The sequence below is a fragment of the Plectropomus leopardus genome, chromosome 24 (genome assembly GCF_008729295.1).
Source record: "Plectropomus leopardus isolate mb chromosome 24, YSFRI_Pleo_2.0, whole genome shotgun sequence".
NCBI classification, from domain to species: domain Eukaryota; kingdom Metazoa; phylum Chordata; class Actinopteri; order Perciformes; family Serranidae; genus Plectropomus; species Plectropomus leopardus.
Genome location: NC_056486.1, coordinates 14,558,921 through 14,584,600, shown reverse-complemented (window position 1 = coordinate 14,584,600; position 25,680 = coordinate 14,558,921). Strand labels below are relative to the sequence as shown.

Genomic DNA, 25,680 nt, shown 5'->3' with positions numbered 1-25,680 from the left:
ACATCCTTCTCCTCATCATCATTCAGGTACAGTCAAAGCCAGGAGCACACATACACACACACACACACACACACACACACAGAGGGCTCCGCACACACCCATTTAATTCTGAGAGCTCACTAGCTCTGTGTAAATTGGACAGGGAGAAAGAGTATGACAACAAACAGCCATATGTTCACAGTACGAGGAACAACATTTGGGGCTTTTGGTGCTGCCTCATTTTTTCGCCCTCTCTTTTATTCTCCACGTCGTTGGGTATTATGGAAGTGTTCATGTTCAAGGCGAGAACTCCCCCGTCAATATTGCAGCGCTGTGCCCCCCCCCTCCACCCCCACCCCATCTTTCCTCTCTCATAGAGGTGTGTGTTTGTGGGAGTGCGTGAAGCGTGCACACCCCTGTGAGTGTGTGTGTGAAGGGTGCTCGTGCAGCAGAAGTACAAAGCCTGGTCCATGTGTTGAAATGCAGCCCCCGGGATGGGCCGTATTATCCCTGCCTACTTCACCAGCAGGGTCCCGGGGCTCGAGCTGGCTCGTGGCCCTTTGTCTCCAAACAGATGGAAATGGGCAGAGGAGAGGAGAAGTGGAGAATCAGAGAGAGAGAGGAGGAGGAGGAGGAGGAGGAGGGGGGAGGAATAGAATGGACGGAGGAAGGCGAAGGGGAGGGGAGGGAGAAAGAGTCAGTCTGTTCTCATTAAGTGCTGTATTGAAGACGACGTCCCCCCACAATGCGTCAGCAGCCGCGGATGGTCCCCCTCTCATTCAGACTCACGCTCTGACCATCTGTACCGCCGGCCTGTCATAAGGTGTGTGTGCATGCATTAGGCTCCGGCACACGGCCCAATCTGGCGAGTTAAAACGGTGATATTCATTGGGTTTCAATTTGGTTAAGATCTTTTAAATCCAATTGTTGGGCCTTTGTTGTGGACGCCTCATTGGTTGTGAGTCAGTGTGAGTCAGGAGGGGAGTTTATTCAACATCCTGCTGTCTCTTTTTTGAGTCTCAGAGGACACACACACACACACACACACAGGCAAGATGCAGATTTATAATTACTGAATCAGAAAGACATAATCTCAACTTTAATCCTCTCTTATTATGACTGAAAAATGAATTACTTGCTCATCAGTGCCCCGTCTTGAACTTTATCCCCAAAACATTTTATCATTCCTCATTTTATTATTATTGCAGAACAGAGTGGTCGCACAAAGGCGCAGGTTTTGTTTCATTATTAGGGGGACAGACATGAAATGGGGGTTCAGGGGCTCCTCTGCCAGTACATTTATAGCACTAAACACCTTATTTTCTGCATTCTAATGAGGTTTTCTGCACCAATTTCCTCCTTTGCCGTATCAGTTCATGGCATCTAATTTTGTCAGTTTTCTGCTATTTTCCTATTTATATTTAGGTGTACAAATGCACATGTTCTTAACATTGAGGGGAGCACCCTCTCCCCAAAAATATACTCCTGTGTGGTGGCATTGGGCTGCAATCAGTGACTATTTTCAGAAATAATTATAATCTAGCGATATTTTTTTTTGAATTGCATCTTTTTTTGTCCATACTATGTCATGGACGGCATTTTCCTTCGTCTCTCCACATAAACTTGCCACGTTTTTACTGTGATAATCGATTACTTTCTCGATTGATTGTTTGTTCCACACAATGTCAGCTAAAAAAGTTAAAAACGCAAGTTTCTAGAGCCCATGGTGCAGTTAAAAGAGAGAAAAAGAGCCCTTCCCAGCGTAAGAATTGAAGTTATTTTTTTGCATTTAAACTTTCTTGTGTCCTTATATTTTCAGCTAGGCTCGTTGAATCTGCGAGGCAGCCCTCTGGGCAAAATTACCCGTGGTCAGTATTAATTAGGTACAAATATAAGTATTATATTGTACTTTAGTAGTGCACTTTGCTGCACAAATTTACAGTTAATCAAAATATCACAAATGTTATTGTCAGAACTGGTCAACCTAAGACCCGCAGGGCCCCTGAGGGGGCCCAGGTTATTCTGTCATTTTGATCCAGCCTTCACCATAACCATACAGTAGCATATACATGCACCCACTGGGACTGGGGCCTTTAAGCCTTATTTGTCACATGCTGAATGTAATTGGCCCCCGAACAGAGAATCTCATCAGTTTGACTGTAAAGTGCTCTGAAAAATATCACAACCTCTCTCTCTCTCTGTCTCTCTGTAGGTGTGTGTGTGTGTGTATGCATATGCGTGTGTGTGGTCTCTCATAAGCCGCATCTCTTCCCACTTCGTCTTCATTTTTACGCGCGTTCATTTTTCTCCTCTATTTACCAAAAACCTCTCTAAACTCATAAACTCCGTGTCTTTGGGGAGGAATCCATCCATCTTCCGGACACCAAATTGAATTGATCTCAGGGGCCCCCACCTCGCCTTTTCAATGGGGGCCATCTGCGCGCGCCTCACACTTTGAATAAACGTGAAAAAGTGACAGCACGTGCTGCTGCTGCTGTTCGCCGTCACACGACGCGCGTGCCTACAAGGGTACCTCGCGCTGCCATTCAGCTGTGTAATCTGATTTCACTGCTTTCACCGCAGCTGATTGATTCACACACCCGGACATTTAGGTCTTTTGTTTACTTGCAGATATTGATTTTTAAAAAGAAGTTTAATTAATTTCACTTGTTTAAATTAACTTTTTAAAAAAGTTTTAACCAAGCTAACATAATTTAAAAGTGTCATATGAACAAGCAAGCGATTTGACACAAAAAACTATGATTAAATTTTAGATTTTAAAACATCGAGGTTTAAAATCCAGCAGACATGCTACAAAGGAGAGTTTTGAAATGCCTGTTTAAGTGTCCAGCTCGTGTAATAGCAGCAGAGTGCCACATGGTGGCGCACTCATCTTAAACTAGAATGCTTGACAGCTGCTGATACACACATACTGCGAGATAATCATCATGACAAAAGATGTTGTTGATCCGTGAAGAATCAAGATAATTCTAAAATAAAAAAACAACCCCCTAAAAAAACTCTTTAGTCTCTTATTTTTATATAGCCTATGGATCTACTAGAATATAAATATTAATAGAACCACTCCTGAATTTAAAATAAATAAATAAATACATAAATAAAGTTTTACTAGAGTGTATTTTAATATTGCGTACATAACAATTTGTTAATCCGCAATTTCTTTTCTTTTTCCTTTTTTACTTTCTATAAAGCTGCGTACACACACAAACATTGTTAGAAATTAAACACACATCTCTCTGCTTCCATCCCCCATCCTTGACGCAGCATTGCTGTTTATTTGACTCTCCATGGGGAGAAAAAGGGGTCATGTCCCAGTCATGACCTCCATTGTGTTCTGGAGGGGATGAGATATATCTAAGGGTGTGTGTGCGTGTGTGTGTGTGCGTGCGTGCGTGCATGTGTGTTTGTGTGTGTAAGGATGCAGTTCAAAGGAGGACAAAATATTGATTCATATACAGCCGTGTAATTGCTGGAGGCATCTGTTGCCTTGTGATTTGAACTTTCGTGTGTGTGTTTGGAGTCTGAATGAACTGGTGTGGAGACCCTCTTTGTCTCGTGACACAATAGAGGACGGATGGCAGCAACAGCAGAGTAATGTGAAATCAGTTGGTGTAGATATATGTTTTAATTGATTTTGTGTAACCAGATATACTTATTGAGGTGAAAGGTGCACGAGGAATTGGAAATAGTGTCTGCTTGTGCACATGCATGAGATGTTAAAATGTTAACCGGTCAAATGTAGTTTCTGTGATAACGTTTAAAGGAAAAGCATTATTTAAAGAACTGCCAGTTTTACAGGCGTTTTGATGCTGATGCTGTCAGCCAATCAAGGTGCAGCATCTGTACTGTTCTGGCTGCGTTCTTACATTAATTCCCATCCTTTTTGAATTATGACACATTAAAGCTCAATTTGGGGAAATTTGCTTTTTCACTTCATTTCCCAGAAGTCTCTATGCCAAGATAAACTAACCGGTTGCTGGCTGTAGCGTCATACTGTATATGCACTGTAAAATAATAGATAATAAATACATAATACATAAATAATAATAAATCCTAATATATATTTACCCTAAGTTTTAAGTTTCCTTGAAATGTAGCTGTATTTACTGAATTTTGTGAAGTTGTTGCAACTCAAAAATGTAATTACCTTGTTCTCTCTCAGTGTTAGCAACTTCAGTAAACCAAGTTAGTCTTACTTAACGTGATCATCACAAAGAGGATTTTGTAAACGGTGAAGTGAGGAGATCTGCAAGTTCTGTTTAAAATGTTTAAGTATATGCAAATATGGTTGAATTTAATATGTGGTAATTTATCGTATGTGTAGACCTTGAACTAATGACTAAGGACAAAATCTGGACTCCGTAGATGGATCAGTAGGGAACCACTGCTCTACATAGATTATATGAAATTTAAAAAAATGTAATAAATTGAATGATTTTATTCTGGTACAGTAGATAAATCCAGACTCTACAACTTTAACAAACAAACCATACAACAAAACAATATCACAATATACATACAATAATAACAAAGATTATAAAAAAGTACTAATCTGCTTTAAAATTATAAAACAAATATCAGCAGACTTTATCAGTCTGTTTTGAAAAGAGTTAACTTAAGGAGGCTTAGAGACACACTTTAGTGGAAATCATAACTATTATTCCAAAAGTGGATAACAGGCTGAGCATCATATATTCTGTGAACTTATTCCTGTAAGCCACATATACAAATATCTCCAAATATCGCAACTCTTAAATATCTCTTCCTTGGCAGACACTCGAGCAATAAAGCATTCCTGTAGTTGATGCCAATAAAAATACCAGTGCCCCCGAGCTCTTCCTGTAACACTTTACAGTGAGTTATAGCATATATAGCAGCAGAGGAGGGTCAGTGTCGGATATCAAATAAATCTGTGGTCTCCTTGATTAAAGGGCTAGACGTTACAGATGGAAAGGAGAGATATTTGTTTACATTCTCCTCTAAGAGGCTGCTCCAAGGCCTCGGTGACTTCATTGTGTCTCTTTCACCGACTGTGTCCAGACCAGATTGCTATCACTCCACTGTTCTGTTCTGTTGCTTCGAGTGTGTGAGAGGTTGTATCACTGACAACTGTTTACCTTGTTCGACTTCATGAGCTGTGACCAAAACACTCCCTGAGAGTGGGTGGACGGCACAATAGCAGGAGCTTTGACTCTTGTCTAAATATTTAAAAAAAAAACCTCTGTAGAAAAAGTCAATTTTTCGGTTTGGTGTGATATGTGTGCTTGGTGACAACAGAAGATGTTCCAGCTTGTTTTATTGAACGTTGACATTGATGTTAAGCAAATCTAAGACTTGTTGAGGAAACAGCAGCAGTGTGAGATGCTGCCATTCTCCGCTCCCATCTGCTTGTTTAGAGCGACATCACTGGCTCCTAATAGTTTTTATCTACAGGAGGTGTTCATTCACAAATTATCAGCAGTGACAAAAGAATTACAATATTATTTTAAAGTGTTAGATATATACTTAACCTTTCCATGCTATAACACCAGTGCTTTTTGCAGTCACTTTTAAATGAGCTTTAAGTTAATTATTACAATCATTTTTCCCCCAGTTGCCGTAGTATCTGACCGTGTAATGACTAGAAGAAAGTGATGGTTTTTTGGGAATTAAAGTCATGGCCACTTAGGCACTTAAATGTGCACTTACATCAATTTATGGACCATAGCTCTTCGGATTTTTGGACGCATTTGGGGCAAAAATTAAGAGCGCAATATAATCAGATTAAGGCGTGTCATACATTCAAGTATGATGGTTTGTAGGTTCACTTTTTTAAAGGTGTAAAATATGCAATTGCAATTTTTCCATCTTTTCAAAAAAGTTTGTTGCAGTCAAATAGAAAAATGAATTGAAATTTTAAGACATTTTTACAAGGTGACTGATAGTTTGTGGAAAACCCATAAGCACATGTTATGTAAATATAAATATTTCTTAACACAAAATCAGTGTTTTTCGTGTTTTGGTATTTTAGTCCTTTTTTTGCCATTCATTTTTTGATTTTTAACAACTAATAATGAAGAATTTAAAGCAAGCCTACCCTCATTGGGGCCCCTCCTGGTGCCCACTGTGAGAACCAGTGGATTAATTTACGCCCTTGTATACAACCCATTACTGTAATTAACCAACTCAATAATAAGCACTTGTACTTGCTGTGTGTGATATTGGTGGCGCCTTCACGTGTTGCAGACACCCCCCCCTAGCGCCATATTTCCGTACTACAGCCCCATATGCTGAGAAGCTCTGCCCCCTGTGAAATTCCTGACTGCCAGGGTGATTCCTCCGGTCACCAAAGGGCTGCTTCCTGCTGTAGCCTACCGTGAGCTCTGGGGCAAACTATTTAATAACCTCTGGATAAATGATCAACTACGGGAATGATATCTCCACCGATAAAGGGTGAGTTATAATTAAATAAGGCGGGCGATAGTGTCGGTCATATGTATTCTGCAGATGTTAGTGTGCGGGCTCAGTAGTGTGTGAAGCTCTCTGCCTTACATGCTATAATGTCCTATATTGATTCGTGAAGCCTATAAAATGTAGGTTACCGTGTCTGCCTATTTTTATACTCACAGGACAAAGGCTGTTGTTGGGGCTGAATGCATGTTTTTAAAGAAAGACTTGGGAACACGCCCTTGCTGTCTTTGCTACCTGTATGAAAGGGAACGCTTTCAACTTCATTTGAATGCCCTCAAACTGCGGTCGCACCAACGCACAAACACACTCTGGGGGAAGTTTAACCGTATTTGTGAATTTTTCGCCACAGTGTCGAGTTTGTTACATTGTCGCTTTGGTCGTGGACACGTTATCATAGCGCCTGTGTCACGCAGAAACTCGCAGAGCCTCTGTGAGACAGTAAAAAGTCAACTATGTTTCATACGGTTGACTGGATCCGCATTACCCCGGCTGGTGCACCGCAGCTCAGCTGTAAACTGTAACCTGCGGCGGCAGAGTTGACGCGGACGGATACATTGTAGCACTCCCAGCCTCTGAAAACAACCAGTACGCCAAGAAACATGCCGAACAGCCGTTTGAAACCGCTGTGGCGTGATTTGGGTTTTCATGTAGTCGCATAAATGGGTTACTGAGGTGAGGGAGAGCAGGAGGGGGGGCTGTCGAGGCCACGGTGAAACCAGGGAGTTTCCTGCCGGTAGGTCCGCCTGCCTGGCGGGTCACAGGTAGAGACAGGGCGGGGAAACCTGCTCTGGAGCTCCACCACACAGACGTGACTACTGTTAAAGTAGCCTACTTTCCTATTTGCTTGAATAATTTTAAGTTTAATATAACTTATTTCAATGACGGTGTATAGTTCAGAAGGTTATTTGGGGTTTATTAAATGTGTTATAAGCAGTTATTCATGTGAAATTGGTCCGAAATGTTAAGCAGGTGCTCCTGTGGCACGTGCTCAGTGTGGGGACGGCTAATAAATAGCTGTTAATGGTTTTTGTGCTCTGCTGGATGTCTGCTGTTTTTTAGTCAATTTGTATTATCACTTGACAGGAATTTTTTTCATATAATTTCACATACTTATATTACAAAAAGAGGTTTTGTTGTCTTTACAAATGTTGGGCTGATATTTTTTTTCTTGCAATAAAATTTAATAACTTTAAACTGACTAATAGCAAAATATATTGTATTTATAGTAGAGTGCTCCAGGGATACATTTTTGTAGGACAGCACAGAAGTTAACATCGCCATAGTTCCCTCGCCAAAAAGCTGATGGGATTTTTCCATCGGATTTTGGATCATTGCGGAAATAAGCTCTGTGGTTATGATACTTACACATTTTGTTCAGCAAGGTAATTTTCACAGATAAACACCACTTTGAGGATTTTTGAAGTGCAAATGCAATTACCAGACGTTTTAATCCAACTTTAGGCTAAGTGAACTACACTATGGTCACGTGACTTTATATCACCACCATAACGAGGCTGTAAAGCCACTTTTTGGCAATTGCCTTTTAACACATCTGTCGGCTTCAAAATTCAAGAGTGAAGTATTTACTGACGTATTTTATAATGTATAACAAAATGTGAAAGTCTCTTCAGCTTGTGTTAAACACAGACCTTATTTCAGGCTTCTAACCAAAAACCCATTCAAAAAACCCACTGACTTTGTGACGATGTAAGTGCTAAAACGCTTACTCATATCCGTGTTTTAGGAACTTATTCCTGCTCCTTACTCTATCATAAATTATCAGCAGATGTAATGACTAGCTGGGTTAAAGCAACACACCAGTCTGCTTTAAATTACATTACTTTATTGTAAGGCAGCCTTTAAAACCAGGAAAAGACAACATTTACGCTATTATGATACCCATATCATGATAGTGGTAATTTACAATGACGTAAAATGACAAATGATTAATCAGCTGTCTATATAATGGATTTATTGACTCTAGTCATGCAGCTAATGCCAGGCAAACTGTCAGTTTTATCAGGGTCTCTAAGCATACTTTTAACAAATGATTTACAACTTTATCCCTTTTAAAGTGCAGAAATATAACAAATAGACTGCTACTTAGGATTCGCGTCATTCTCTTCATGTAACTGAATGGACATGCTTAGTACACAGTCATGCATTTACTTTATTTCATTTAAACATTGTGAACTACTCTCTAAGTAAGGTAAATTGCAATAGAAACGCACTATTTCTCAAATAATCGCTTTCTGAGGAAAAGCTGCTCGGTAGCAGAGCTTGACACCATGAGAACGACATTAAATGGTGACAACAACTGCTTCTTCCGCTCTTTTAATTATGCAAGACCCTCATTACCACGAAGACTTGTTTGTTGTGGGTGAGATAAACGTTTGAGAGTTGCGCACAGATTCTTCTTCTCTTTCCGTCCCAGAAAAGTGGTGGTGGTTTTTCGTGACAGCTGCAGAGAGAATATTGGTAGCGATGATGGCACCTGTCAAGAGCTCTCAGATGTGAGGTGTGTGCTTGAGCACGGCGAGCCTCATGGGTGTGTTGCTTGCTTACGGAGCTCACAGCATGTGCGTTAATATCAGTTAAAATCATTTAAATGCAGGGTTGTCAGGGTGAAGTTTGTCTAGATATTTAAGTGTATTTCTGCGGTTTTTCCAGTCACATCTCTTGTATCAGCAGAGCATAGTGCTGCATTAGCCAGAAATCTAAGCTGCCAGTCAACTACAACGGCCTTTTGTGTCGCCTTGGAGATTTTCATAAACAAGAGGTACAACCACCTCATGTGCCTTCAAGGGACTGTTAACACCTTGAGTACTTAATTCATTTCAAAGAAGAAGAAAGGACTCGCTTTTTCACTCCTTTTCATTTCATCAATAGACAGCTTTGCCACAGTAGGACTTCTGGCTTCTTGTTAGTTTTCAGTGACGTCTTAAAAAAACAGTTGAGTCTCCTGGGAGGAAACAGGCAATATGCCAGTGTCATTTATTCCTCCTGTCAAAGTCAGGCCTTTGCAGCTCAGCTCTGAGCATGCTCTTGTGATATGCAAGATAAACGCTGATACCAGTGGGGAAATCAGGTCGTTGAAACAGCGAGAAGTGAGATTCACTGAGGTGAAATGTGTAATCACACATCACAAGAGAAGAAGAAGCTACAGAAACACTGAAAGGCATATCTAAATCAAACATATGGCCCGTAGGCCAAAACCTGCCCACTAAAAGGTCCAATCTGGCCTGCTGGATGACTTTGCAAAGTATGAAATTTCAAAAATAGTCATTTATACTAGTGCCCGTCTAGTATTCTAATTCTTTTTTTTTTTTTGGATTGCTGGAAATGAAATGAAATAGATAGTTCATGAAATCGACTGGTACATTTCTGTTGAGGACATCTGTAATTATATACAGACAAAAAAAAGTATTCATGTAAAAAGATTTAAAAGTAAAACTCCCACATATCCATCTTGGAATGACTAAAAATCAAGGTGCTATTAAAAAAATAGCTCCATTATTCCTAGCAATAACTGACATTTTTAATTTCAGAACATCTCAAACTGAAAATCGATCATTTTTACTGTATCAGAGTTTATTGAACTGCGAAATATCCGATGGTTTTACTGCTCCCACCCACCTGACATCTAATTGGACTGTATGTGGCCCCCAAACTAAAATGTTAATGAATTATAAATGCATTGTGTAAATATAATTCATCAGTATTCTAAAAATAGATTTCGTTCGCCTCAATGAATTTTTAACATTTAACTGTAAATAAGTCCGACGATTGGCAGTAGATTGTCAGTCGATCCCTGACTCATTTTAAAATGAGCCTCGAACCAACGGTCATCAGGGCGAAGCTCCTGGATCAGCTGATGGTACTCCCCGTGATTTCTCCTCTTTCGAAGAGTCTCATAAACCCACCAAGATCTCCATTTCTCTGTGACCGATGCACTATTTTGGGAACAGCCTCTCACACTCAGTTAGAGCCAGACCAATTTAATGCAGATTTTTTATACAGATCTGTGTGTTTACTGCACAGCAAAATAAAGACTAAATAGACCTGCACTTGTATAGTTCTTTTATAATCTTCTGACCACTCAAAGTGCTTTTACACTGCATGTCTCATTCACTCATTCATGCATCCTTTCACACACTGGTGGCCGAGGCTATCATATAAGATGCCACCTGCTACTCAGTAACCCTTCACACACAACCCCAGCATACCTTTAATGCTGCCAGTCTCCCAAAGCACTTGTCTTGACTTTATCTGAGGTGATCCCACAGTGTCAGACTTTGAAAACCCCCGGTGTATAACAGCTAGATAAGCTCACCGCAGCTAATGCAATCATCAACAGCAGGTTTATTTACTGACCGTGCAGGATCTGGTCATTGTGGTTGCCTAGTAACACCAGCACAAAAACGCAACAGGTAAAGGCCAGATGTGAATCAGGCATAAGGGTCTGAGTCAGTGTTAGTCAGACATACCTTACTGAGAGCAGATAGAAACTGATAGCGGTTTGTAATCAACGCTGCCTGCATGCTAACCATCTTTTCAGTCAATGGCAAACAGATTATAAGCATCCAGTCTTTTGAAATGCTAATACAGACTTGGATCTGCTTGTGTTGTGTGTCTCTCTGCTTCCGTGTGCCTCCTTCACGTCTCGCAGGATATCTGAGAGGTTAAATTCGGTGACACTCTAGAATGTTGATTGAATTCCACAGAATTAATGACCCTCATTTGCTCAGTCATGGACAGGAACACAGCGAGCATGTGACCGAGGCCAGACTTCCACCACAGTGACTCGCTTTTTTGTTCCCTCGTGTCCCTGCACGTCTCGTGACCGCGGCCGTCACCGAGTTACCTCCTCTCAAGCTGAAGCAAAGTCATTATGTTGCACGAGCTGGTTGTCTCTTGCTATGATGCGAGCGGAGAATGTGTTATCGTCGTGATAATGGCGGCAGATTACGAGGGCGTCGTGGTTTTGGAGGGAGGGATGAGGCGAGAGCGAGAGGTGTCAGAGTACGAGCCGCATGCTGACGGCTGGACGAGACAGAGCTGGCTTCATTTCTGTGAATGACAAAAGCAGATGTGTTCAACAGATTATCTCAAAATCTCACGGCCTAGTTATCCAGAATAAGTAATTTGGTAATTATGTGATAATCCCTATTTTTAAATGTAAAACCCATCATCCCATGTTGGGTCTTTTCTCAGATTGGCATTATCCCAAGACCACATGTTGTCTACAGCTTCAGCCACGGTGGGGATAACTTGTCTTTTCCTGTCTTTTGTGCTATGGTTCAGTGGGATTATTATTATTCTAAATGAAATAAACCGCTGTTCTACGATGGATCAGTGTAAAAACTGTGCTGTAATGGTACAGGAAGCAAAGACGTACCATAAAAGACTTCGAGATTTCAGGATTAATCACTGTAGAGTGTGAATGAGACGCAGGGGGCTTTTCACTTCTATTCTGCAAAAAGAGCGGATGAACGGCTTGCATGAAAGGAGGATTCAATTGAAAACATAACGGATCATCCCATCTGCTTCATTAGATGCTTAATTTTCCGCTTCACACGGGGAAACTGGAAGTAGTCTTCCTACTCTATGCTTGACTACTCAAACAGTGTCTTCAGAGGGTCAGGTCAGTTTGCAGGGCAGCGCCTTTATGGTTCAGTGACTTCAGACTGGCTTTAAAGGGACAGTTCACCCCAAAATCTACCATCAGAGCTATTCTAAGTCTGGAATGTGTCAGTGTGAGTTGCCGGGTGTTTGAGATTTCTGCCTTCTTCTTGGCTCGTGGTGCTCAAAGCGCCAAAAAAAAAACCCCACATTTGAAACCTCAATAGCAATGTCTATTTCCCTGAATCCTGACCTGGTTACTCAGGCTAATCCACAGACCTTGTTGTGAGCAGTTTGATGTAAGAACTATTTTCTTTTTAACTCACAACAGCTCATCTGTCCATCTGTCCATTTGTCCATCTGTCCATTCTTGTGAATGGGATATCTTAAGAATGCCTTTAAGGAATTTCTTCAGATTTGGCACAAACGTCCACTTGGACTCAACTTGTGTTGATTAGATTTTGATGGTCGACATCTCGTCTGTCTCATACTAGTTAATTCACATGCTACTTAAGACCAAATTTCACAAAAAATGTCTAAGGGGCTGTTAACACGGCAACAGATCTTGCATGAAATGTTAAACTCTTGTTGCAGGTTTGCCTTTTGTTCACTCGTCAACAACGTTTTGAGAGCATAAAAACTCTTGAAACCGGGCTCAAGAGTGAAATCTTTTGAAAGCGCCGCCTCTTCTGTTAAAGTGTAAACTGGCAACGATGTTACGGCTGCACTTAGCGAATACGCGTGGTGTTCTGTTACGATGTGTCATTTCAAAGTTACTACTAGCCTGGCGTTCGTACTACTGTGTTTTCAGTTGTTTTTGCGGTTTACACGTGATCATTTCACAGTTTTAACATATGAATGTGGATTTTTTTTTTCTTGTCTATACATGCCCTGATAGGAAAAAAACAATGATTTAATGACATTTTATATTTAAAAGTCAAAGGTCAACTTCACTGTGACACCATGATGTTCTGCAAAAACACTTTCTGGCTCTTATTCAGCATCATATCTCAGGAACAGAAGGGGAGACATTTGGTCAGGCACTGAATTGGTGACACTAATCTGTTCACCCTGAAACTGTGCTGATTGTATAAATCTTCTGAAGCATCAACAACCAGGAGTCTGTCAGGAGTGAACTGTCTCTTTAAAAGTTTTTAGTGTGTTATGAGCTCTGTAAATCCAGTCGGTTCTGAGTCAGTCTTGTTCTTCCCTGGAGTTTCCCGAAACAGCTTCAGAAAGGTCTGTTTCAAAATGACTCTTAATCAGCTCAAGCTGCAGCTGTAACAATACCGTGCGTTTCTGTGTGAGCTTCACACAGCGTTTGTGCCCAGTATAAACATGAAAACACTGAGGATGATGATGTTTGAGACATTACACTACATACTGCCAGAATCAAGTTGCCAAAGTGTCCGTGTTTCCGTGTACTCTCTTGAGCCGTTGATAATAGCATCCCGCCAAGTGGCGACGCTGACTGCCTTTATTGGACGTGAGAGGTGCAGCCGAGCAGAGCTGATTTGTTTACGGCGGCTGACAGCAGACGTCTCGTGGCTCCGGTGTAACTTCGCTCCGGCTCTGCGCTCAGAGATGAAAGTATTTTCTTGGGCTGTTTGTGCAACGTTGTTTGTTTGCATTCCCAGTTTAGGGCTGCTGGATGTTTATCCTGTCGCTGTTCCTCGAGTCAGCGCGCAGGTTGTTACACCTGTTAGCTTGTGTGTGTGTTGTTTTTCCTCCGTATGGTTTATCTGTCAGGAGACTTTTTTTTAGCCCCGGTGTTTTGTTGGGGCATTTGAATCTTGTAGTTTTTTTTTTTTTTCTTGTGAATATCAGAGCTGAAACGCTCCGGTGCTGTGTTACCTCGAGGAATTTGGGATAAGTTTGGCACGCAGAAGTTTCCCTAGATAATGATACATGCGGGGTTCCCACGGTCATGGAAAACCTGGCAAAGTCAAGGAATTTCACAATCACATTTCAAGTCACGGAACTAGTAAAAACTGTTTTGAAAAAATTATGGAAATCTGTTGCGTGCAATATATTAAATGACATTAATGTAATATAATGGTGAATTTATTTTCTGTCGCTGATGATGTGTCTTAGCTGAAATGTGTCGACGTGTGACAAAGTTGCGTTTGTTTCTTTATTTTCTGCCCGCGTTCTGTCTCTCCCTTCATGTCCTCTTTTGGGCAGACATGAAGGGATCACTTTTGGCTGAGGGGAGGGGCATACAACTTCAAATGGCTGCATTTTTCATCGATTTTACCACTGATTTTTGAAGAAAACATACATTCCAAAAGGGATTTTTTGAATCTTATTTGTTTGAAAAATACCGGGCAATGGAGCAAGAAAAAAAAACAGGGTCTTTGAAAAGTCATGGAAAAGTTTTGAAATTTTGTCCATGAAAATGTGTGGGAACCCTGTTCATGTTTCACAAAGTGAATAAAACGGCCTTGTCAGAGACGGCACCCCCTCGTGCTCCATGATTGCTGTGATATGTTGCCCCTCCTCCTCTCCCGCTCCTTGTTGCCGGTGTTTGCCAGGACAAACAGACAAGCCGGCAGCTCAGCAGGGGTCTTGGATTACTGTGAAGAACCTGCCAGGGCTCCCGGCCTCCCTCCCCTCCGCGGTAGGGGATTCCTATTTCAGCTTCGGACTCTCCCCGCAAACTTGAAGTAGTTCCGCTTACCAATTTTCTCTGGCACGGCAGAGACAGAAACCACATGTGAGAACACCCGCAGATCCTGTTTCACTTCAGCGTAGACCTCGGTGGCGGGCCTCTGGCCGGGCCCGTGGTGAGCATGTGTACTGTACTGTGTGCTCAGCGGGAAGTATCTGAAACGGTTAGCCATGACGTGAGGAGACTCTGACTCCTGCACTCTGTTAGGAAATAATCGATCAGCTCCTAACCGAGCTCCTCTCTTTCCTCGTGGCTGCACTCTGACTGAACCTGGACCACGCACTCATTTAACCCTATTAATCCCTCATTTAGCTGCGCGCCCTCGCTTTTAAGAGGATTAAAACAGGTGATGGAAATACCTCTGTGATTGTGTCCAGCTTGCTGAGCAGTCATTATTCATGGGTAAATTCCTGCAGTCGAGCTTTAGCGGTGTCTGGATACTTCCGTCCTGATGCAGGCCTCTTTAAAACTTCTCAAATTGTCCACAGAGGCCAGAACCACATGTTTAAACCAGCATATATTGTTAATGTGAATGTTTTTTTCGAACACTACATGTAATAGATTTTTTAAGCGAGCTTGCACAGTCTGTATACTTACGTTAGATCAGAAGATCTTTACCATTCTGTCCACACTTTGCACATTACATTTCAGACAAATAGCCAAATAGCCGTGCAGCCATGTGTTCGTACTGCCGACTCTACTGAGTCTGTTAACGCTGCTGATTCTAGTGCGTGCGTTCGCCGGTCGTCTTCTTCTTCTGTGTTTTTACTCGCCGCTCTGTAGACGGATGCCTTTATGTGCAGGTGCACGTTGTTCTTCTATGGTGTGTCGTTCCAACGTTCTTTGCTAACTGCTGGCCTGGCTGGCATACTGCGGTGATTTTGGTTGTTTTTACAGACGAATAACATTTTCATGATCAATGGAATCTTTTAGAATTTTGTTTTTTTTTTGCGAGAAACTTGAATAAGCACAGCCGTTAGATACTTGTTGACGTTTTCTCACATTAATCCATTTTTTAAAAGATGTTTTTTCATGTGAAAGAAGTATATATGGAAGGTTTTTATTATTATCATTGTCGTTTTTTCATGAGAGAATGGGCCTTTTCCAAGGTAGTGTAATGACTGACTGACTGACTTTAGTTATTTAGGGAACACTCATTGTCTCCCTGTCACACCAAGGGGCGAATAAATAACAACAAAACGAAATCAACAACAACAACAACAGCAACAAAATATGAGCTGTTGACCAAGGTGTTATTTGGTGAACAGTTATAGTGGCCTCCTGTTAATTTCACTTTGAGACCTCCGCTGTAAACTAATATTATCAGATCTGAATGACCAAATTAAGTCAAATGAAAATGTGTTTGAGGCTTTTTTAAAACTTGGAGGACTTGAAAGTTGCCCATGTTAACAAAGGCTTTCAGAAAACCCCGCTTCACTTGAAGTACTGAGTAGGATCAGTAGCAGCTGGCGGCTGCTGCTGCAGCTGCAGAGAACCAGTTGAGGGAGGATTTGTCACCTTGTGAGGATGATTCAGGCATTTAAAAATGATTTGCACAACGAGAATATACAAAATATGCAGTTGCGCAACCTTCAAAGTATTTCCAGTGGTGTGACAGTCACGCTAGCATGCATACACACACAACAGGGTCACTCACAGATGTGCCGTCACCACAGAACTGGGTCATACAAGATGTTTTGTGTATTTTTGGACCCAGTGAAGTGTGTTTCCCTCTAAGTGGCAGATAAAGATTGTAGTTTAAACTAAGTGTTTCTCTTTCCTGGAGTCATGAATGCAGAAGAGCAGGGAGGCAGACGGGTCGCTCGGTTTCTCACCACCTCTGAGGCGACTGGAGTCATAAATCAGTTATAAATCTTTAGTGCTGGAAGCCGGGCCTCAGAGTTTCAGTGGTGGTTTCGATGGGGAGGCGCAGCGCAGCGCGGCTTTAGACCATGTCAGGACAAAGTGGTGGTATGAAAGAGGAGATAGGAGAGCGTTTGAAGCACTCTGGATGATTGATGCTGATATCAGAAAATAGGAATGTGCTTTACGTCCCCTAAAATACTGCAAATAGATTACTGTAAGCCCCAAACATACTGTCACAAACTCAAATAGCTCTCTGCTTAATATCAGCTGTTTCTGTCCCAGAGGGTTTATGGATGTTTAGTGGTGGAATGTAACTAAGTGCATTTACTCAAATACTATACTTGAGTACAAATTAAGTACTTTACTGAAGTATTTTCATACTTTTACTCCTCTACATTTATACTTTTTACTTTACTGCATTTATCTGAACACTTTAGCTGCTTTACAAATTCACACTTTTGCATAAAAACATAACAAGGGTTTAAAATATGTTTGGTATACATTCAAATACCAAACAGTTTGTACAAGTACAGCTGCAATATTTAGTTGATTAATCATTTGATTGACAGAAAATTCCCACCCCCTCATTTTATGACATTTTTAATTTCTTTTTTTTTATAAATTTCTTTTTTTATTTGATAATGTAAAGTTATACAATTCGGAGTGTTTAAAAATATATATATATATATATTTTTTTTTTTTTTCAAATAAATTGAGGGGGTTTGGGGGTGTTTTTTGTTTTATATATTCCTAATAATACTTACAAACTTTTACTTAAATTACATTTTTAATGCAGGACTAAAACTGTGTGTTATCAGTACTTATACTTCGGTAAAGGATCTGAATACTTCATCCACCACCGTGGATGTTTAATGCAGAGTGTTGGCAGGGTAGCTTAAAGTACACATGTAGGGAAGAGCGTGTTATCTGAGCAGAAATTTGACTTATGAGTTAAGTTTTAACTACATGTGTATTTCACACCTCACATTTTTCATCTCACCCAGCGCTGTCTGTGTGTGTGTGTGTGTGTGTGTGTGTGTGTGTGTGTGTGTGTGTGTGTGTGTGTCATGCAGGTATGATTGGTGAGTGTTTACAGCATGCCTCAAGCTACCCATGACTCACTTCTCTCTCTCCATTCGTGCAGTTAAAGTCAAACACACTTTTAATGTGACTCTTTTTAGCCAAATGTGTCATTCAGGCAGCTCTCATCTTTCACTTTACTACAGAGGTGAAATGTACCCGAGAACATTTACTCTAGTGCTGGACCTAAATTTTTGTCCTTTATTTTATTTGTCCTTTTTGTTTTCATTGCACTTTGTACTTCTACTCCAGGACATTTCAGGGGAAATATTGCACTTTTTATCTTGCTATATTTATCTGAATGCTGTATTTACTGTAAAAATTAAGATTTGCATGAAAAAAGAACCTAAGAATGTTTTGTGTAAGTTTAACTATCCACAGTTTATAGAAATACAGCTTAAACAATAAATTGATTAATCAATAAATCTACTGACAAAAAATCATTTATTTTATTACGGCATCATTCATTTTTAATAATTTTAAGTTTGGAAGGCTGATTTTCTTTATTTTTTATAATTTTGATTATTTTGTGTTTTTTGTGTCCTTTTGTAATAGAATTTTGATGTTTTTGGGTGTTTTTTTAAAAGATTTTTCTGCATTGTGTACTTTTACTTTTAATACTTTAACTTCACGTTACTGATTATACTTACTTACTTTTACTTGAGTAACAATTTCAGAGCAGGCCTTTTACTTGTAACAGAGTATTTTCACAGTGTGTTATTTGTACTTTTACTAAAAACTAAAAGATGTGCATACTTCTTCCAGTACCGACTGTGCCAAATCAGAAACTGTCTCCTGATCGTCCACGTTTTCCCACTAATGCGGTCTTTAAACCTCCACCTGCTCCAGGGGCCGTACATGGAATAACTCAGTGGCTTTATTCTGTGTCTCTGCAAACAATTTGATGCTTAAGTCGACTCCTGCGTCTGCACATGATGCTATCAGCGTTTTTTACTGCACGCTGATCCTCTTGGGAAAGAATGCAGCTTGATTTGACTAAAAATGACTTAATGGTCCAATCGCCCAACGTAATTCCCCTGTAACAGCCACTAATAATAATTCATGCAATTATTGCGCGACGTGGATATCCAGCTGGAGAAACTTGATGTCTTGAAGTCCATAATTTTGCATGGATTTAGTTCCAAGTATGCATCAGAAGAAGTTTGTTTTGGTTCTTTTTGTGCGTTGATGGGCGGTGTTTGCATTTTAACAACTGTAGCATGTCTACTTGTGTTTCAGCGGTGCGTCATCAGTTAGGAATGCTGCACAGAGGGAAATAAATAATGATTATTTACATCAGCATCCATTAAAGGTCCCATATTTTGCTCTTTTCGGGCTCATATTTGTACTTGGGGTTTCTACTAGAACACGTTTACCTGTTTTTTATCTGATATAACACTTTATTTTACTCATACTGTCTGCCTGAATACACCTGTATTCACCCTCTGTCTGAATCACTCTGTTTGAGAGCCTGTCTCTTTAAGAGCTCCTCCTGAAATAGCCCTGACTGCTCTGATTGGTCAGTGTTTCTGGGTCTTCCACATCTGTGCTCTCAGTGTCTCTGCACTGTCATAGCAGCCAGGGAATGAATGTAACGACACTGAAGCAGCAGTTTTTACCTTTTTATAGTAGTCGAGACATCACAACTTTACACGAGTCCTGACAGCTCGTTTAAAGGCCCAGTTTCTGATTACAGGCTGACTTTTTACAATATAGGACATTTAATTTTGTGAGCGCAGTGTCAATCTTGAAATCTTTTCATACCTTATATTCTAAAAATTTGTGGCGTTTTTTTTTTTTTTTTATATTTTTGTGTTAAGAAGAGATTAAAATATGGCCTTATCTCAAGTCTTAGTTGACCAAGTGCTTTATTAGGGAAGTATCAGTGTTTAATACCGGCCTTAAACCAAATGGCCTTTCAAACCATTTTACTGTTGCTTACAATTTTTTTTCAATGTCGGAATAAAGTCATGAGAGTTTTACCTTAATTGGTGCGCGCTGCCATGATTTCATCGTTTGGTGAAACGTGGTTTTGAAACTTAGTCGGACCTGTCTTATTCAGTTTTTCTTGTTTACCTTCCGACAAAATCAAACATGTTCAATATTATCGAAAGTTTATAGTTTTTACTCATGCAAATATTGAAGTTGAATATTGTCAACAACCAATAGCAGCGCTCTCTCCAGCACCAAACAGAGTAACGGGTGAACAACATGACAACATGAACAAGTCTCAGGTCTCTTGGAAAAGGAGGAGAAACTTTTGGATTTGTGAAGTGAATAAGAGTCCGTGTTTCTCATGTTTGAAACACCTTTCATTCCCACGGTCTCTTTCCACTAAAATAGCGCAGCTAAGGCTGGCAGCGAGTTGAGGCGACAAAATCCGAATGTAAAGTTTGTACACAAATACAATTTATCTTTTTTGGATTAAAATAATGCAGAGTACTCTTGAATACTCTTGAAATAGGAAGCCTTTTATCTTACTTTAGAGTTATGTTTTTTTGTGGACACATAGGGAATTGTTAATGTGGCATATTTCCTAAAGGGAGTTTAGCGTAGTATTTTCCAGCAGGAGCAGGATGGGAAATTATCTCACAGGGAATCTACTTGCAATTTTAACCCTGCAAGATCCCCAGTCTCTGCAAAATCTTAAAGTGCATGACTCAAAACTCATGTTGTCTTTAGATATGAGAGGGTGTCAGACTTCAGTCTGTTTAAAGACTTTTCAAAGTCGTGTAGCTGCTGTAGTAGCAGCCTGTTGCAGCAGCTTGTGTTCCCATCACTGAAACAAAATCAAACTTTCAGAGAGAGTGCATGGGTAATACAGAAATGTAAGCCCCATTTCTTATTATTCTGGTGGATTACTAAAAGCCGCATGTCATTCCATGTGTTATTTGCTATCTGAATATAAATGGATGTAAATAATAATAGCGTTCGGCATACTGTCCCACACTCTGTGTAAAAGTGACACTTGTTATTGTAACAGCGCATATTTTAAAGATAGTATCACATTTATTAAGTAGGAAATAAAGAACAAGCATCTCTTTGTGACACGGTAACTAACCAGTATTGTTCTGTATTTTAACTTGATTAATAGAAAAAACTTAAATCGATGGATTTATATTAGATTTTTTGGTGTTTGACTAATCAATTAATAACTGTTTCCACTACACAATCCATGCCTCTGTATGTGTAGTCAGTTGCTGAAAATGATAATGATCGATGTTATCAACAGCGATTTTTCAGTTGTGAGAAAGCTGAACATTTTGGATTGAACATGTTATCCATGCCTCTTAACAAATGCGTCCTGTGTTTGTGTTGCTACAGACGTCACGTGACAGTTTGCTGAAAGACTTTCATTATTTCCAAATGAAGCGTGTCCTCGACACTAGCAATTCATTTTTTTCAGTATCATTAACGGCATCCTCTGAGCGTTGCTGCTGCGACGGTTTGGCTCAAGAGCGTCGTAATGAAAATGTAACATGCGTTTATACTGATACAATCGACTGTTTATTAAAAGTGATGATGTGCAGGTAGAGCGAGGACGCTTTGTTAGGAGCAGAATTTCTTCTTATTTTAGTTGCCGTCACGACTCCCTGAACTCCCACACTGGAAACACCTCTGTCTTACTGAACGTCTCCTGCTTTTATCTTCACATTCTCTCTGCGTTAGTCGTCTCAAGGCCTGTCAGTGTCAGACTTAAGTAGTTTGCTGTGTGTCAGAGACTTAAAGCTGCCTCTGAACAACAGTTGTCAGCCGTGTGGGAATAAGAGCAAATTGCTGTTTCGCAGTAGCGGTGTTGCTTTTATCTGGAACGCTCTGCTGTAGCCTCCTGAGAGCTGCCTTTAACGTAGAGTGTCACTGCAGGTTTGGAGCCAGGACGTGTACAGTAGCTGCACATCAACACCGGCACATCTGAGGATTTATGCACGAGGGGTGCTAACAAATCTGTAACGATAAAAAGAGAAAGCGTGTGACTTGAATGATGGATTGTGTGATGCTCTTTTTTTCTGTCTCCATCGTTTCAGCTCCTCCTGTCTCTGACCGCCAGATGTGGGCAGCTTTCCCAGACATTTCACATTTTGAATTCAAATTTCCCGTCTGTCTCCCCCCTCCAGGTTGATGTTTCCTCACCGGGCACCCCCAGGGTCGCTTTCAAGCCTGACTGCCGACAGCTCACCACCCCTGTCAGCCTCGTGAGTGAGCCAATCGATCGCCTCTAGCTCAACAACACCGCGCACAAGGTACCGCTGCGTCTGCCAGCGGTCCAGTTGAGCAGCCGCTGCGTCGCCCCCCCCCAGCCCAGCTGCCTGGGCGGGACTGCATCACCATGGACACAGAATCCACGTACTCGGGCTATTCCTACTACTCCGGACGCTCCCGGGGATCCCACAGGCATGGGTAAGACTGAATGCTGCTTTGTCAATAATTCTGTTTGCTTCTGTTTGTGCTTTAACCTGGAGGGTCAAAGACAAAGTGTCCTTTAATAATCACCAACTCGTGACGCGCGGAACCAATCAGATCGGGGGGTCGGACGTTGAGCGAGGCTGCAGAGTGGGGACTGCAGACAGAGAGAGGCGGCATCATCGGAGCTAAAGTAGCCCCGTGTTTTAATTTATTTTATCAGCTATAGGATTTTAAAAAAATGATTTCGAGGATTGTAGAAATGCTGAATATCGTATCCGATACATGGCCGGGCCGAGAATCGACTGAGGCCTACTTTGGAGTTGTTGTTTTGCGTTACCAGGATTGCACCTGTTGTTCATTTTTCTGTACTGACGATTCAGCGGGTAAAGATTCATGTCCATCCAAGGCGAAGAGGTGCTCTATGAGTCACATAATACTGTTTATGGAAAAAATGAAACAACCAGCAAAATCCTGGAGGTACTTTCTGAAAGTATTACTTATAAGGCAATATTTTCTTTCAATTATTCCAGCATTTTCTGTCACATTGTAGAAGCAGAATCAGTTGCTTTGCTTAAAAAAAGTACGACTACCACCCTGTAAAAATACTCTGTTACAAGTAAAAGTCCTGCATTAAAAATGGTACTTCAGTAAAGTAAGTAAGTGAGTATTATCACTTTAACTATAAACAAACAAACAAAATAAACCCAGAAAATACCTTAAAAAAGAAGGAGGAAAAAACATCCCAAAATTACAGACAAAATTGAAAACAACAGCCCTAAAACTTAATTTCTAACACAAATCATGTTTTATAAACCCTTTTAAAAAAAAATAATGGAGAAATCTGAATTTGTAAAGAAACTAAAGCTGTCAGATGAATGCACTGAAGAAAAACATACAATATATTTTATATATATCAATAACAAAAAAGAATTACTACTACTACAACTATTATTATTGTTCTATTACTTCGAGTACGACTACAATAATAATATAATAATACAATAATAATAATAAACTAAAATTATTTAAATCTATACTCCATGTAGAACAAATAATAATAATAATATTACAACTACTTGTTCTACTAATAAAAAAAGAACATATAAAAAAAAAACAAATTTGAAAAGAAAATTGAAAATTAGCAAAATACTTTACAATTTATATTTGGTCAACTGGCTAACTGATTGATCAACTAATCATTTTAGCTGTACTTGTATAAACTGATGGTTACTTAAATTTATAACAAACAAAAAATCATATTTTTCAAAGTCGCCTTATGTTGGAGGAATGCAAACATTTTGTGAAAATCTGTAAAGTTACTTAAGCGTTCAAATAAATGTAGTCAAGTAAAGAAGTACAGTATTTCCCTCTGAAATGTAGTGGAGTAAAAGCATGAAGTTGCATGACAACAGAATACTTAAGTAAAGTACAAGTACCTTGAATACATATTTAAGTGCAGTACTTTAGTGAATTTACTTCACCACTGTACGGAAGTGACAAAATCTATTGCAGTGTGAATGTCAGTTGATCTTGATTCCCTTTCCTGTCCCTGGATTTCTACTTCCTTATCCTTCCTGTCCCCGCTCCGATCCCACCTCTTGTTTACGTCCATCTTCCTCTGCGGCCCCGCGTGTGCGGCGCCCTCAGTTTGTGTCGGCGCATTAGTCTGTCAGCGGTGAAATGGCCGGGGCTGACAGGCCTCAGGAAGGCAGCAGGAGACAGGTGCCGAAGAGGGCGACTGAATGATGGCTCAGCGGACGCGTCGAGAGCCTGAGAGGAGATGAGAGGAGGGCATCGGAGAGGAGGCTCCTGTTCCACAACAGCCCCTCCCTCGTCACTGACGGCGCCCTACTGCGTGCTCGCCATATATCTCTCTGGGTTTCTCATTCTCGCTGCCACCTGTTGCCGTTTAAGGGACTTTGTATCTCGTGTCGTCGGCCACTTTTCTGTCGCCGTCTCGTTCCCCTTCGCTCTTTATCCTTCCAGCTTTTGTCCTCTTTATCTCTTTTCTACTGCTCGTTTTTTTTTTTGCTCCCATGTGTCCGTCGTGATATGAATGCAGCAGCTGGCCCTTTCTCGCTCGCTCGTGACCTCTCCTCTGTATCCCCCTCCGCCCCCCCGTCTTAAATGGATTCCTGGCTACTCTCTGAGGATGGGTAGGCGCAGGCGTATCACTTGTTCCCCACTCGCCTGCATTCCCCGGGGCAGGAATGTGCCCTTGTAGCTCAAAGTTACTGTGAGCAAAAGTGGTCTCGCTTCGTTTGGGTTCAGCATTAGGGGGAGAGGTTAGCGGGTAGCGGTGGGAGCTCTTTTCCCTCGCTACTTCTGTTTCTGAAACCTTTAAGTGAGTGACAGGAAGTTGGAAGGAAACATTCTGCACGGGCATCCCCGCCAAACGCTTTTCCCGCTCCTCCGCTCCTGCTATGACTGTGCCAAAGCCACCGGCTGGCCTCTAATTTGATATTCAAAAAAAGCGAAAATGTTGCCTTTGAAACCCCTCGCCATCGTCGTCTGAAGGTAATCTTTGTACACCGAGGCGTGCCACATGTGAGGCAGCTCTGGATCACTGTGGTCTAACTACACTGACACCCGGGACACATCGAAGCACATCTACGCATATTTGTCAGTCAGTGTTCAACATGATTTATCAGAGTATAATAGGAGAATGAAATGGGATTGGCTTTGGCGTTCATTGACAGACGGCGCACGGTTTTTGGAGTCGTTTCCTCACACGTCTGGCTTTTTGCCCCCCCTACTGTGTCAAACAATCCCCAACTAGCGTCCAAGACACTTCCACAAAAAATTCCCCCGACTCTTCAGTGATGGCGGAGTATCAGCTCAGTCGGTTACTTCCTGCCAAAAGCGTCCACAAAAACACACTGATGACACCGACTTCTTTATTTGCTCGTAGAAATGATTTTTAATCCCTTCTGAGCGTGTCCACTCGCACCAGAGCGAAACACCAGCACACAGGAGAGCAGTCTTTTCCTTCATTACGGGTATTACAGTACATTGTTGTGTTTCGCCAGAATTCAGAGCTGCACAATTAACTGGGAGGGAAGGGCGTTAATATGATTGTCAGTCCTTGGTTGTTAAATTTCATTACCGCATGACTTCTTGGAAGCAGCAAGAGGCTGCCAGTTTTTGTTTTCATATCATTGGTGCAGAACAACGTTGCTGACATGAATTCACGTTTAAAATTACTGTGTAAATCTGAAGAGTTTGGTTAAATTAATTAGTTATGTCAATATTTTGTATTTTTTCCGTTGAAAGGTGTAGTTTCAGAAAATCTTTGGATTATGTTGAGTAAGTAAGTGATTTCTAGATAGTTTTTCATGTGTTTTTGGGGGGAAAAGGGCACTTTGAGCAGCACAAGCTGAGTGCCATCTAGTTCCATCATATTCAAGAGAAGGCAGAAATCTCTATGGCTGATGTCTTCAACACTCAACTCACAACAAAACAAGCAACATTGTTGAACAGAACCATAGGTAAAAGGCAAAATGGGAATATTTAAATATGGGGATGACTGTCCCTTTAAGGAGCTTCTCTACTTAAGTTTTTCTCTCAAAAGTTTCCCAAAACTTGGC

The 25,680-nt window shown here is 40.9% G+C and overlaps 1 protein-coding gene across 2 annotated transcripts in view; it reads left to right on the top strand.

The window, feature by feature from the left end:
* Positions 1 to 6,303: 6,303 nt before the first annotated feature.
* LOC121962831 (vang-like protein 1) overlaps positions 6,304 to 25,680 on the top strand; it is a 63,699-nt gene continuing 44,322 nt past the window's right edge. For both annotated transcript variants that reach the window (XM_042513142.1, XM_042513141.1), the window contains exons 1-2: positions 6,304 to 6,432; positions 21,805 to 22,087. In XM_042513142.1, coding sequence (XP_042369076.1) covers positions 22,017 to 22,087 — 71 coding nt within the window. In that variant the 5' untranslated portion in view covers positions 6,304 to 6,432; positions 21,805 to 22,016. The remainder of the gene's footprint in view (positions 6,433 to 21,804; positions 22,088 to 25,680) is intronic.